This window comes from Salvelinus namaycush, chromosome 20 (genome assembly GCF_016432855.1).
Source record: "Salvelinus namaycush isolate Seneca chromosome 20, SaNama_1.0, whole genome shotgun sequence".
NCBI classification, from domain to species: domain Eukaryota; kingdom Metazoa; phylum Chordata; class Actinopteri; order Salmoniformes; family Salmonidae; genus Salvelinus; species Salvelinus namaycush.
The window spans coordinates 18715318-18730869 of record NC_052326.1 but is presented as its reverse complement, the minus strand read 5'-3'; the positions used below and the strand labels follow the sequence as shown (position 1 = coordinate 18730869).

Genomic DNA, 15552 nt, shown 5'->3' with positions numbered 1-15552 from the left:
CAAAACTATGAAAAAACACAGTATGGAATCATGTAGTAACCAAAAAAGTGTTTTATATTTGAGATTTTTCAAAGTAGCCGCTCTTTGCCTTGATGACAGATTTGCACACTCTTGGCATTCTCTCAACCAACTTTATCATGTAGTCACCTGGAATGCATTTCAATTAACAGGTGTGCCTTGTGAAAAGTACATTTGTGGATTTTCTTTCCTTCTTAATGCCAATCAGTTGTGTTGTGATAAGTTAGCGGTGGTATACAGGAAATGGTCAGTCAAACCCGGAAAATTTCAAGAAATTTCTTCAAGTGCAGTCGCAAAAACCATCAAGCACTATGATGAAACTGGCTCTCATGAGTTCCGCCACAGGAAAGGAAGACCCAGAGTTACCAATGCTGCTGAGGATGAGTTCATTAGAGTTAACTGCACCTCAGATTGCAGCCCAAATAAATGCTTCACGGAGTTCAAGTAACAGACACATCTCAACATCAACTGTTCAGAGGAGACTGCGTGAATCAGGCATTCATGGTCAAATTGCTGCAAAGAAACCACTGCTAAAGGACACCAATAAGAGGAAGAGACTTGCTTGGGCCAAGAAACACAAGCAATGAACATTAGACCGGTGGAAATCTGTCATTTGGTCTGTCATCAAGGCAAAGGGTGGCTACTTTGAAGAATCTAAAATATACAATATATTTAGATTTGTTTAACACTTTTTTGATTACCTCATGATTCCATGTGTATTATTTCATAGTTTTGATGTCTTCACTATTATTCTACAATGTAGAAAATAGTAAAAATAAAGAAAAACTCTTGAATGTGACCAAACTCTTGACTGGTATTGTGTATGTAAACGAATGATAAAAAGTAATTATTGTGAATTATAAAAGTCATTATTTTGAGGACACTCAAGTGAGTTAACACATTCTGTACTCTCTGCCTCTGGGATCCCAGCAGAGCCAGGAGAGTTCTCCATCTTTATGTCTCAGCTGTCCATCTGACCACCATCCCATGTGCATACCTCATAGTTTACCAAGACACAGCTAGTGTTTTCAGAACAGAACCGTCTCTGACACACTAGAATAGAAAGATGTGTTCTGTGTGCATCGCTGGGCAATGTGGTAGTGTTAACAGTCATGGTCATGATCCAGGAACAAGCTCTGGGATTCAGACTCTGTGTTTCATCCAATGAAAACCTCTGTCTTCTAACTTTAGCGTTGTCACATGACCCTGAGTGCCGTGCATGCCTGGGCCAGTGGAATGTGAGGAACATTGGTTAATTGGCTGTCACATTCTAAAGACATTCTATTTATAGTAATCTGAATGCTCTTCATGAGCCCTAAACTGAAAACAAGAGACTGCCAGTCAGAAGCACAAACAGACATAACAGATATACCTTGGTTAGCAGTTTCCACAGTAACAGGTGGTCTATCACAAAACTGAAGTGCTAGACTTCTTTTCACTCTCTTTGTTGGCCTGGAGTACTTTAGCTTCATTTGAAATATGTAATAGTCATTAGCTTTGGCAGGATCAACTTAATTCTACAATTAATATGCAAATTGAAAGACAAGCTTTTCTCGAGTTGGCATGCTTTGGATGTTACATACCTTTGACACATACCGTGCTTTTCACAAGCCCCCATATAAACACCATATGATAAACACGTATAGAAGTATCCAAACCACATTCCCGTAAGAGTGTACTGTGTAAATATGACATGGACCACGACATTCAGTAAGACAAACAACATGTTAGAACCACTAACTAGAGCCATATATTTAGAATAAATATATGGGTCTGGATACAGGTCATTGATCATACTGGGTTGAGTGAGTTTATCCATCCACAGAGATGTGTGGTCTCTCCAGTTGGTATCAGCCAGTCCCCAGTGGACCAGACCACTGTCACTGTCCTGCATCAACACAACTCAGGGATTATCCTCTATGGTGCAGCCCAGAAAGCATATGGCCACAATCTGTGGCACTTCTGACAGCATCTTAGCTCTGCTTTAATTAAACACATGGAAAACCCACAGACTCTCTCTCAGTGCCAAACCATCGACACACTGACTGACAGTACAACCCCTCTGTCCTTGGGAAATGCCCTGCAGGTCTGAGAAGAATTCAATTCATTAATATGTGAATGAATATATGGGTTGGGTTGATGAAGTAAGACTGTGCTCTGATGAGTTTGAAATTAGTTTCTGCTGCCCGTTGAATGGAAGCCATGTGTTCAGTTAGATCAATACGCAGATGACTGGAGATAGAGGCTTTTTAGTTGTGTTTTCCAAGACTCATTACTTTGGAAACAATGATCCAGTGACAATGTGCATCTCAGCAGGTATGAGTTAGGCAGTGGCAGCAGGGGCGTCATGGACCCATTATTTTAGAGGGGGTAAGAAGTATGTGAAGATGGAGGCGGGGTGGTCCAGAGATTTTTACATTTTTCAAACACCTGAAACAGCTTCTTCCTGATATCTAGAGCCATAATCATTACGCATAATTATATGTAAATAAATATGTCTATTTTTCTGCATAGGTTACCTAAGCATATCTCTTTACCTGTTCAATTGTCATTTAAACCAAGTAAAGAAACTATGCTTTTCTGGTAAAATCTAGGTAAAAGATTGCAAGGAATGTGAGTTTGAGTACATTTAGCAATTGCTTGCTTTTCTAAAGTCTAGCAACCTTGCTAGCAGGCATGCCAGCTAAGATAGTTAGACAAGCTACTCTAACTTGATTGATAGCCTGAAATGGCTTGGCGGCTAGTTATGATGTTGGAAGATTGGGAACATATCTAGCTGGCTAGCTAAAGCCAACTTCATAAAATTGCTAGGTGGCTAGTATTACAGAGAAACAACAAAACATTTGTGATATATTTATTCATCAAGAAGGAATCAATAGGCTACATAGCTTGATCACATTCATCTACAAACAAACCTCCTACCCATCACTGGCAGCTCAAATCAAATCAAACGCTGTGTGTGTGTCACTCTACTCTCTCATCCTCCTCCTTCTGAACCTAGTCCAGTCAGTGTGCCCCCTCTGTAAAATACAGCTGACAAATATTTTTACAAACAATTATGATATAACGTGGGCTTAAAAATTAAGTAATTCATTTGATAACTGAGAAATACAAAAAACAAGACAAATCTGGGCATGACACCAGTGGCCTAGGGGCCCAGTAAAAAAGGCAAAAAAAATACATAATCGCTCAGTTGTCAGGACAGTAATGTGTCTCATGTTTGTGCAGCTGTTTTGGTCATAACAGTCAACAAAATGAGAACTCCTGACCACCGCAAAGTATATATGAACACTGGAAGACATGCCATCTAAAGGAACCCACATAAACACACTAATCCACCCAACATGTCAGTAGCATACCCCTGGGCAAGAACTGATTGAATCAACGTTGTATCCACATCATTTCAAACACCCAAAATCAATATGACGACGTTGAACCAATGTGGAAAATTAATTGGATTTGCAAATTTCACCAACGATTTTTTTCACCAACATTTTTACCAAAATCAAATGACATTGTGATTGTTTTGATGATTTCACGTTAGTTGACAACTCAACCAAATGTAAATCAAAACTAGACGTTGAACTGACATCTGTGCCCAGTGGGATTGGTCTTCACTCACTTTTAATCTAGTGTGTGTAGTTAAATACCTGGTTTTGAGACCTGCGTAGAAGGGAGGGTGTGGACTGGAGTCCACCCAGTTTACGGGGGCCAGAGACTTAGCTACTGTAATCCTCTGACCACATGGACATCAGACACAAGCCAATTTAGAACCCTGTTACTTCACCTTTCAAACACAAACTTGACCTGGAGCTCGTCCAAGTGTAAATGTAGAGAATGAAAACGATGAGAGAAGTAAACTACTCCTGTTGTTTTGATGTAGAGGTTGTATTCATTGAGGAGATAGCTTGTGAATTACAAATTGTACTTCAGTAAAGCCCATTTGAATCCCATATATCTATTCATGCGTTAATCCATAGAGCTGCATCAGCAGCACATTATCTGGGTTTATGATTAGCTCACTTACAGCTCACAGACATCTGTTTGCAAACAATGCCACAAAAGCCCAATAGTCACAGTATCACTTCATGACCTCATGGGGGAATGACATTTACTGAGCGGTGACTTTTTAAATCAGCGCTTTTGCCATGTTTTCATTCATTTATGTGTTGAGCAGATGGAGAGGGTGACTGTTCACTGTCAGACAAATGATCACAAGAACACGCCAGTCTCTAGTGAGGGAACGGACACCTGTCATTCTCTGTCTGAAATACTATTTTATTCCAATGCAGGACCACATCAACAAATTACAGGCATGCATTTTCTATTCCTACATTATAGATATTCAATACATAAATGATTCTATCCATACAAAATATAAAAATATGTGGGACCTCATTTACATAGTATTTACATTGCTTCCTTAATTTAGTGAATTTATTCATTCATTTACTTATATACAGTACAGCCAATAAACTTGAGTACAATAGTATATACCTAAATCACATTGCATGAAAAAGCTGGACCTTACTGAATTGTCTGTACCTTACTGTTGCTGCATGGAAATTACATTATTATTACGATTGCACGTTGGCTTTGATAAACATGGTGACAGACAAGCAGAGTGCAGTGTGAGTCAGAGAAATATAATCAATAATCAGGATAACTTGTTCTGAAATGTTGTTCTGAAATGGATAAACATGCAAAACATTTGTGCTGTCAATGGTTTACCCAACTGCATATCAAAACACTGTCAACCTCACAATACTCAACAACTTCAGAAGAGTGTCTGCTTGTCTTTTCTGAACAGATGAACTATGTTAGTGTATACTGGGAGAGGGAGGGCACTTTCTCTTCACTCTTTCCATGGTGCGAATTTTAAGAGATTATGCAGTTCTTGCTTTTCCGGCGTTTGCGGGTGTGCAGCTGTCCCCCTCTGCCACTCATTTGGTGCGGTCCGCCCACCCCTGTGGAGCTGTACTTGTGGAGGAGCTCCTGGCTGCTCAGGTACCTCAGCTGCACGGGCCTAGGAATGGGCTCTCCCAGGAAGTAACCCTCGTCCTCCGACTCAGACGATGAAGAGCAGGTGGAGCACCACTCGTCCTCATCCTCGTAGTCGTCCCAGGAGTAGGGCCCGGCGAGACGGCGATGGGCACTGGGCTTCTGCAGGGTGAGGTCAGAGGTGGTACGAGGGCACTGCCTGAATGGCTCCGGCCCCCTGCACCTCCCCCCTGCACTCCCAAATGAGTCCCTAGCGCCCCGCGGAGGGGGAAACTGGTCATAGTCCTCTCTGACTCTCAGCTGGGGCCTCTCCCTGCGCTCAGCGGCTAGGTGCAGGGCGTTCTCCGAGCGGGAGCGTCTGGAGCGACGGGAGCGGTGGTGATTGTGTCTCCGGCGCTGAGGGGTGTCTTCAGGGGCAGCCATGCCCGGGCCCTCTCCTCGTCTCCGCGTGCGCTCACTGATGGGCGGGAGGCGGGCAGCGTTGGCGCTGCTCACCAGGCTGACCCTGTCCTCCTCCTGGTAGGTGAAGCCGGCTGGCAGGTGGCTCATGCCCATCCCCAGGCTTGGGGGCTCACAGTACTGCAGAGGGTACTGCACCTGCACCGGGGGCTCCAGCTCCATGTAGGGCTGGCCTGGGGTCAGGCTGTGCATGGAGTCAGAGCTGTGGAACTGGACAGAGGAGTTGAGGGTGCCCATGTTGCTCTTCTCTGACACGTTCATGCCAGAGTCTTTGCTCAGGTCGGGCATGGAGAAACGAGACAGGTGCTCCTGGCGCTTCCCTCCTCCATCTGCTGACGTTCCTTCAGAGAAACAACAGGCGGGTTAGTCAGTGGTTAACTTCATCAGTTATCCTCATTGTTATCATTATTACGTCAATAAATCTCATAACCATTGACATAATAGACATTACACTCTTATGAGAAAGGCATACAGTATGTAATTAGCTTTGGATCGGTTGCAGTATTCTGTGAGATATAAATGTCCTAAGCAGTTAAATATATTGCTTCAAATACAATCACATGAATTAATCTTCCCGCCATGGTGAATTTGGAAGAGTTACCAGTAGCGTTGGACAGGGCCAGTGACTCCATGGAACCCCTGGGTGTCTGCTCTAGGGGAGTGAGCTGCTCCGTGAAGCTAAGTGCGCTGATGGGGTTCCTGCTGCGCCCCCGCTGGGGAAGCCCCACCTCCCCGTCCCTCTGGAACACATGCAGACTGACCGAACGCTTGTCAGAGAAGCCGTTGTGGTAGGACAAGCCATGGGGTACGTCAAAGCTTTGCTGGGGTTTCAGTTTGGGGGGGTAGTAGTCCTCTGAATCCTGATGGAACCAGTTCTCATTCATAGAGCGGCCTTTCAGGGCTGAGATGGGCGGCCTCTTGTTGACACCCGTCTCCTTGGACCTGTGGTTTGGTTGGTTGCCCTGCCCGGGGGAGGTGGAGTTATATGCAGTTCTGACGTTGCATTGGCTGAGCAGATGGAGTGGGGTGGGTGTTGCTGTGGGGTCTGATCGGCCCTCGTAGGGGTACGTGTCACCCCCCTGTCCCTGGCTCTTCCATGCGGGCGGCTCGCGGGTCAAACTGGGCGTCTGGCTGGACAGACTCAGCAGGTCCATCTGTAAGGAGAGAGGGTCCACGTCACCCGAACACCTCCCCGCCTGGCCCCCGTTCTTCCCAGCCTTGGAGCTGCGGCGGGACTCTCGAGTGGAGCGTGCGCTCTGGAAGGCGGAGTCTGAGGAGTCTGACCCGTTAGGCTCCTCCCCCAGACTGCAGGAGCGCGAGCAGAAGATCTGTCCATGTTTGGGCAGGAAGGGGCGACCTAAGAGGGAGCTCTTACAGCGGGCACAGCAGAAACAGCCCTCTGTGGCGTGCCAGTGCTGACCGTCATATGTCATCTGGCCCTGGTCAATGCCTGAGGGACAGAGGGAAAAACACTTATAAGCCAAAATGTTAATGAAAAGGACCCAATAATCTTTACTCTTTTGCTCTGTAATGAGTCAATGCCTGCAACAGAGAACCATCAAGACTAATCATTGTGGAAATACTGTAGGTGCGGAATGTGAACGATAAAGTGCTATAAGCAGCAAGGCAAATTAAGGCTAATCAAATACAAAACATCAGCTAAATACTCTAGAGGGAGAACTCCCTTATCAAAAGATATAGATACCATCCATAAACTGGAAAATATTCCAACTCCATTTTAATAGGAAATGAGTTGGAAGTTCTAAGTAAACCTGAGTGAAGAAAGGCCCTGGGGCTACAACACTTAGCTGAGTTTAGGGGTAAACTCATTATGTAACATGCATTGCATTTTAAGTATGTTTGCAGTTGCCGGGGAGAACAGTCCTCAGCTAATGGCTGCCATCTGGTTTCAAATGGTTTCTGATGGTTTCAATTTATAATCAGTATTACTCAAATACTTTCTGTATCCTGTATAAGAAATAATTACAGAGCTCCATGTCTGTTTGCTGAGGGCCGTGCCAGATCACAGCTGGGGATCCTGTTGAGGGATAAGCAAGCGGCTCTCTGGACTGAGAGGAAAGCACAGAGGTGGCACTGGCCCCACTGGTGATAAGGCGCTAGGTTTGTCCTGCTTGGTTTGGTTAACGTACAGAAAATGACCTTATGAAAATGTATATCTACTGAATACATTTGAAATTGTTCACCCACTGATCTTTTCCCCCTTTGTGAAAATGCTGTTGAGTTCATCTAGTCTGTTTTAAAATACGCTACTTGTATCCGTGTCGTGAGGTATCTGCATGCCAGTGTTGCGTTAAATCATAGACGGTTAAATTCTACTAAAAGCATGTAATCTTTGCAGCCATGCATATTTCTCCCTGAAATGTTTCTCCAAGCTAAATCCAGGTCATTCCTCTGTTCTTCTTAACATTACTGAAATCTTGCAGCTGAAATAGCGTCCTATTTGTCTTGCTTGACGTATGCCAGTGCTCTAGCTCTCTAGATTACGGCTGGTGTTGTTGGATCTAGGGCCCTGCGTTGGCTCTGGTGGATGGGGTGGGTGCGTGGCGTACCGATGTGTTCCCCACAGGAGTCACAGTACTCGGCGTAGAGGGACTCGAAACAGCTGCAGCAATAGGGCCGGCCCTCCTTCATGATGTACCGCTGGCCGCCCAGCACCGTCTCACACTCGAAACAGCAGAAGTGCTTCATGTGCCAGTGCCTGCCCTCCGCCTCCGTGCACTCGTCTGCAAAGATGATCTACAGACAGAGAGAGGGAAGAGGAGAGAGGGGTGAGGACGGTATCCTTTATCATACTGCTTTTCTCTGAGGCGAGGCCCTGCTCACCCTATTACAGAGAATGACAGGACAAAGACTCAAAGGCCTGGCTGCCTGCTACTGTAGCCCACTCTTTATCCCTCCCCCATACTGACAGACACTGTCCTACTGTATTACACCATCCACTCTGTCCCCTCTTTGGGATCATGTGTATGGAGATCTACTGAAAATCAATCTTTAATTATTCCCATGCTGTAGCAGTGTATTTCAAGACACCAGATAGGCCTCTGTTTTCCTATGTTTAAATCATCTACTGTTTCGCATGGCAGTTAGTGTCACTAGCCCTTATAGTAGCCAATATACTATTTGTTTTACTTTTGTTATATGTGTGGATGAGTATGGGAAGGCCTAGACATGTTTGAGTCTCAGAGAGGATTACTGGGGTCCGGCACATAACGAAAAACTTTACAATTGACATATATTTAAAAACATTAACATGTAGTGTGTGTACATCTATCAGTTACACATACATGTCAGTATATACACACAACAAGTAGGTCACATGGGGAGAGGCGTTGTGCAGTGAAGACTTAAGTATTAGTTTATTCCATTTTTTAAAACCAGGTTTGCTGTTCACTTGCGCTATATGAGATGGAAGAGAGTTACATGCACTCATGGCCCTGTATAATATTGTACGTTTTCTTTAATTTGTTCTGGACCGGGGGACTGTGAAAAGGCCCCTGGTGGGGTAAGTGTGTGTGTCCGTGCTGTGTGTAAGATAACTATGCAATCAATTTGGAATTTCCAACACGTTTCTTATAAAACCAGGAAGTGACACAGTCAGTCTTTCCTCAACTCTAAGCCAAGAGAGACTGGCATGCAGGGTACTAATATTATACCTCTGATTACAATGAAGACCAAGACGTGCAGCTCTGTTCTAGGCCAGCTGCAGATTTTTCTTGCTGCGCTTGACCATATGACTGGACAATAATCACAATAAGATAAAAATAGAGCCTGCAGGACTTGCTTCTTGGAGTGTGGTGTCAAAAAAGCAACACCTTCTCTTTCCAAACATTGAATCTATAGGTTTTGACCATGACAGTTTACAATCTAAGGTAACACCAAGTCATTTAGTCTCCTCAACTTGTTCAACAGCCATGCCATTCATTACCAGACTCAGCTGAGGTCTACAACTTAGGCAATGATTTGTACCAAATACAATGCTCTTAGTTTTAGAGATGTTCTGGACTAGTTTATTACTGACCACCCATTCCAAAACAGACTGCAACTCTTTGTTAAGGGTTTCAGTGACTTCATTAGCTGTGGTTGCTGATGCGTATATGGTTGTATCAGCAGCATACATGGACACACATGCTTTGTTCACCCACAACTCCAACATTAAGTTTCCAGATGACGACAGTGGTAGGCCTGATCACCGACAACAATGAGACAGCCTATAGGGAGGACAGAGACCTGGAAGTGTGTTGCCAGGACAACAACCTCTCCCTCAACGTGGGCAAGACAAAAGGCACTTATTGTGGACTACAGGAAACGGAGGACCGAACACGCCCCCATTCACATCGACGAGCTGTAGTGGAGCGGGTTGAGAGCTTCAAGTTCCTCGGTGTCCACATCCCTAAGGACCTATCATGGTCCAAACACACCAACATTGCTGTGAAGAGGGCACGACAACGCCTCTTCCCCCTCAGGCTGAAAAGATTTGGCATGATCCCTCAGATCCTCAAAATCGTATACAGCTGCACCATTAATAGCATCTTGACGGGCTGCATCACCATTTGGTATGGCAACTGCTCGGAATCCGGCTGCAAGGTACTACAGAGGGTAGTGCGTACGGCCCAGTACATCACTGGGGCCGAACTCCCTGCCATCCAGGACCTCTTTACCAGGCGGTGTCAGAGGAAGGCCCTAAAAATTGTCAAAGACTCCAGCCACCCAAGTCATAGACTGTTCTCTCTGCTACCGCACAACATGCGGTACCGGAGCGCCAAGTCTGTAACCAAAAGGCACTTAAACAGCTTCTACTCCCAGGCAATAAGCCTGCTGAACAGTTAATCAAATTTCTACCAGGACTATATACATTGACGACCGAATTTATTTATTAATTCATCTTAATTGTTTCGCACTGACTCTATGCACACTCACTAGACTCTACCCACACACTCATACATACTACACCGATACGCCAAAACACTACACACACACACACACACACACACACACACACACACACACACACACACACACACACACACACACACACACACACACACACACACACACACACACACACACGACTCTATCCTGATTGCCTAGTCACTTTTACCCCTACATACTGTATTACCTCAACTACCTCATACCCCTGCACATTGACACTGTACTGGTACTCCTTGTAAACTCAGCAATAAAAGAAACATCCTCTCCCTGTCAACTGCATTTATTTTCAGCAAACTTAACATGTGTAAATATTTGTATAAACATAACAAGATTCAACAACAGACATAAACTAAACAAGTTCTTCAGACATGTGACTAACAGAAATTGAATAATGTGTCCCTGAACAAAGGGGGAGTCAAAATCTAAAGTAACAGTCAGTATCTGGTGTGGCCACCAGCTGCATTAAGTACTGCAGTGCATCTCCTCCTCATGGACTGCACCAGAGTTGTCAGTTCTTGCTGTGAGATGTTACCCCACTCTTCCACCATGGCACCTGCAAGTTCCCAGACATTTCTGGGGGGAATGGCCCTAGCCCTCACCCTCCGATCCAACAGGTCCCAGATGTGCTCAATGGGATTGAGATCCGGGATCTTCGCTGGCCATGGCAGAACACTGACATTCCTGTCTTGCAGGAAATCACGCACAAAACGAGCAGTATGGCTGGTGGCATTGTCATGCTGGAGGGTCATGTCAGGATGAGCCTGCAGGAAGGGTACCACGTGAGGGAGGAAGGTGTCTTCCCTGTAACGCACAGCGTTGAGATTGCCTGCAATGACAACAAGCTCAGTCCGATGATGCTGTGACACCGCCCCAGACCATGATGGACCCTCCAACTCCAACTCGGTCCCGATCTCGGTGTAACGCTCATTCCGTCAACGATAAACGCAAATCCGACCATCAGCCCTGGTGAGACAAAACCGCGACTCGTCAGTGAAGAGCACTTTTTCCCAGTCCTGTCTGTTCCAGCGACGGTGGGTTTGTGCCCATAGGCGAAGTTGTTGCCAGTGATGTCTGTTGAGGACCTGCCTTACAACAGGCCTACAAGCCCTCAGTCCAGCCTCACTCAGCCTATTGTGGATAGTCTGAGCACTGATGGAGGGATTGTGCGTTCCTGGTGTAACTCGGGCAGTTGTTGTTGCCATCCTGTACCTGTCCTGTAGGTGTGATGTTCAGATGTACCGATCCTGTGCAGGTGTTGTTACACGTGGTCTGCCACTGGGAAGACGATCAGCTGTCCGTCCTGTCTCCCTGTAGCGCTGTCTTAGGCGTCTCACAGTACGGACGTTGCAATTTATTGCCCTGGCCACATCTGCAGTCCTCATGCCTCCTTGCAGCATGCCTAAGGCACATTCACGCAGATGTGCAGGGACCCTGGGCATCTTTCTTTTGGTGTTTTTCAGTCAGTAGAAAGGCCTCTTTAGTGTCCTAAGTTTTCATAACTGTGACTTTAATTGCCTACTGTCTGTAAGCTGTTAGTGTCTTAACGACCGTTCCACAGGTGCATGTTCATTAATTGTTTATGATTCATTGAACAAGCATGGGAAACAGTGTTTAAACCCTTTACAAAGAAGATCTGTGAAGGTATTTGGAATTATCTTTGAAAGACAGGGTCCTGAAAAAGGGACGTTTCTTTTTTTGCTGAGTTTATATAGCATCGTTGTTGTTCTTATTGTGTTACTATTCATTTTTTTAATTTAGCAAATATTTGTCTTACTTTTTAACTTTTGGGAATGGGCTCACAAGTAAACATTTCACTGTAAAGTCTACACCTGTTGTATTCAGCGCATGTGACCAATACAATGTGATTTGTGTGTGTGTTTAGCAGGGTCTGCCCCTACCTCGTCGCAGGCGGAGCAGCGTGGTTTGAGTCTCTCTGCGTGGTGCCGACCACAGTAGATCTTCCCTTCCTGGTAGAAGTAGATGAGGTCCACCAGCAGCTCATCACACATGCTGCACACGAAGCAGCCAGGGTGCCAACACACGCCGTGGCCTGCACGCGACGCAAACACTGCAATGTCACCTCCGTTTATCTGCCCTCCACACTGGTAGAGACAGAGAGATGGTGGAGGAGAGAGAGAGAGAGAGAGAGAGCGAGAGATGGTAGAGGAGAGCGAGAGATGGTAGAGGAGAGCGAGAGATGGTAGAGGAGAGCGAGAGATGGTAGAGGAGAGCGAGAGATGGTAGAGGAGAGAGAGAGATGGTAGAGGAGAGCGAGATGGTAGAGGAGAGAAAAAGGAAGCAGCGAGAGGAAGATTTGAAGAGGAGAAAGGTACAGGGAGTGGGAATGAGGGGGCGAGACGTTGAGAGATGGTAGGGAGGGGAGAAAGGAGGAGGAGAGTGTGAAGGAGACAGAGGGACATTTAGATGGGTGGGACAGAGACAGAAAGGGAGAGAAGAGAATCAGATGATCTAACTGGCACACAGACCTGTTACGCATAGAGGTCAGCCAGGGGAGGGAATTCAATCAATACACACCCTTAGAACAATGTGCTTCATCACACACTCACTCCTGTGGTTGTCTGCTTAGCAAGAAACACAGTGAGTAAAACATGGATACAAACAGGGCATAAGCATAACAGAGCACTGCAGACCTGCCTCAGGTCAGTAAGGGAATGACTGGGGGCTGTGTGTGTTCCTGAATGAAAACAAATGTGGTGTAGACTAAAGCAACATCAAGATTTGTTTATCTAGACTGCGATGTACCTTCAGGAGATCGAATCTGGAATTTGTACGTTCCATGGCACAGTATAACATAAGGTGAAGAGTTAGGATCAAAAACACAGCATCAAGGATCCTATAAGCCGTCAGTGTGTCTGTGTGACATTTGTTCTGGCCAAGCTACTGGGAGAGATGAGGGAAAACACAGACAGGCAGATCTACCACAGTTGAGAGGCTGGGTCATGACTTGAATGTGAGGCTCCATTTTATCAGCTTCTTTTAAAAATGTCAGCTGAGCTCTTCACGGGGTGAATCACAATAAAAGACAGGAATATCACTGGGTACTGTCAGATTCTACCACAAAAGAAAGGCGAGTCCTTCGCCTATACAGTATTTTCTTTGATCACTTTTGTAATGTGTTTTTTCGTGTGAGAGATGGCTATACGCGTATTTCTATCATATCCATCCAACTATGGCCACCCCTGTATAACCTCTACAATGTGTCTGTCCTACCTCTGCCCTTCTCGTGTGAGTGCCTGTGAGTGAACCAGTCCCATTCCTACCGGAGTTACCGTACCTGCTCACAGATCGCTCCAGTCATCGTCACGGGAAATGGTCTCACATTGCCGCGGCCCAGATTCTCCCGTTTCCGTTGGTTACTGAAGAGTTTGAGCTCCCTCTTCTCTTCATCATCCAAAGTGTTACAGTAACGCACCTGGAAAACACAGAGATTATTCAACATGTAATAAAGGGCTGCAGAGACAAACACAAATGATCCAGAGTTAGAGACACTAGAGAGTTAAGATGTCACGGTGACAAATGCCCACTTCCCAATATCTGTGTGCCCGGGGGGCAGACGAGAGGAGGGATAAGGGTCTTACCTCATTGTCGTGGGGGGGCAGCTGATGGAGGAGCTGTTTGATGCGGTGCTTCTCTCCTGGGCTGTTCACATAGGGAACCTTGCCCTCGGGCAGGGAGCTGTAGTAGTGATGAACCTGACGGGAGAGAGACCAGGGCGGGTCAGGCCACTACCACTAATACTAGTGACATGGTACAGAGATTGGCCCATAAGTGGCAAATTAACATTTATTGGAACCCTATAGGCTATATGAGTAAGGAAGAAAATGTCAAAAGTTTGGACACACCTACTCATTCAAGGGTTTTTCTTTATTTTTATTATTTTCTACACTGTAGAATAATAGTGAAGACATCAACTCTATGAAATAAACACATATGGAATCATGTAGTAACCAAAAAAGTGGTTACTACCACTTGAAACTCCTTCCACAGGAACATGCATATACAGTACATACACACATACATTACAGTAATGAACCGTGTGTGTGTCAGACAGAGGCTTAACGCTCATCTCGCTATTCAAAATGACTGCTACATTCTTTACATTATGCCGGCCAACAATGAATGTCATTTTGGTGAAATGTATTAGTCTTTCAGAGTTACACAGGGGGGAAAGCAGAAATTCGGGACCAGTGTTCATCAATGGCCGTGGTTTCAGGAGCATCGAGCGCCAGAAGACGGAAAGAGAGAGTGGGACGGAGGGATTAGGGCGCCAGAAGTACAGGAGAGGCAATTAATATGTGCTGACCACAGGGCCACAGGTAGCCAATTTTAATGGCCCATCTATCTAATGAATGGATCTTTGGACTGGAACCTGTCAGCTTTGTCCTTGGGTGCGGTACCAAGGGCCTGCCACCAAAACAATATGGATAACCCTGAATAATGAAGAAGCCTTCTGCATTTATTCACAGCAACAAATATATACATATTGAAAGCCTCTGACGTCCAAACTTAAAACAAAACACTCTGCAACATGTTCTATGACAGCAAATCTGTGATTCTTGGAAATAACACGAGGTGCACTGAGAAACGGTCTCTCAACTCCCCCCCCCCCCCCCCCCCAAGAGCCAGTAAGGATGAGCAGTTTTGGATAATAATAAACGTAATTAGGGCCATAGAAACTACACTGAACAAAAATATAAAGGCAACATGCAACAATTTCAAAGAATTTACTGAGTTATAGTTCATATAAGGAAATCAGTCCATTTAAATAAATTCATGAGTCAGTATCTGGTGTGACCACCATTTGCCTCAAGCAGCATGACACATCTTCTTCGCATAGAGTTGATCAGGCTGTTGATTGTGACCTGTGGAATGATGTCCCACTACTCTTCAATGGCTGTGCAAAGTTGATGGATATTGGCGGGAACTGGAACACACTGTCGTACACGTCGGTCCAGATCATCCCAAACATGCTCAACGGGTGAAATGTCTGGTGAGTACGCAGGCCATGGAAGAACTGGGACATTTTTAGCTTCCAGGAATTGTGTACAGATCCTTGCGGCATGGGGCCATGCATTATCACGCTGAAACATGAGGTGATGGCGG

The 15552-nt window shown here is 45.4% G+C and overlaps 1 protein-coding gene across 1 annotated transcript in view; it reads right to left on the bottom strand.

The window, feature by feature from the left end:
• Positions 1 to 4275: 4275 nt before the first annotated feature.
• The window catches only part of LOC120065102 (prickle-like protein 2), a 19773-nt gene continuing 8496 nt past the window's right edge, over positions 4276 to 15552 (bottom strand). Inside the window, exons 3-8 of the mRNA XM_039015823.1 lie at positions 14028 to 14141; positions 13724 to 13861; positions 12327 to 12530; positions 8049 to 8235; positions 6080 to 6928; positions 4276 to 5819 (exon numbers count right to left, since the gene is read on the bottom strand). Of these exons, the coding sequence (XP_038871751.1) occupies positions 4897 to 5819; positions 6080 to 6928; positions 8049 to 8235; positions 12327 to 12530; positions 13724 to 13861; positions 14028 to 14141 (2415 nt within the window). The 3' untranslated portion in view covers positions 4276 to 4896. The remainder of the gene's footprint in view (positions 5820 to 6079; positions 6929 to 8048; positions 8236 to 12326; positions 12531 to 13723; positions 13862 to 14027; positions 14142 to 15552) is intronic.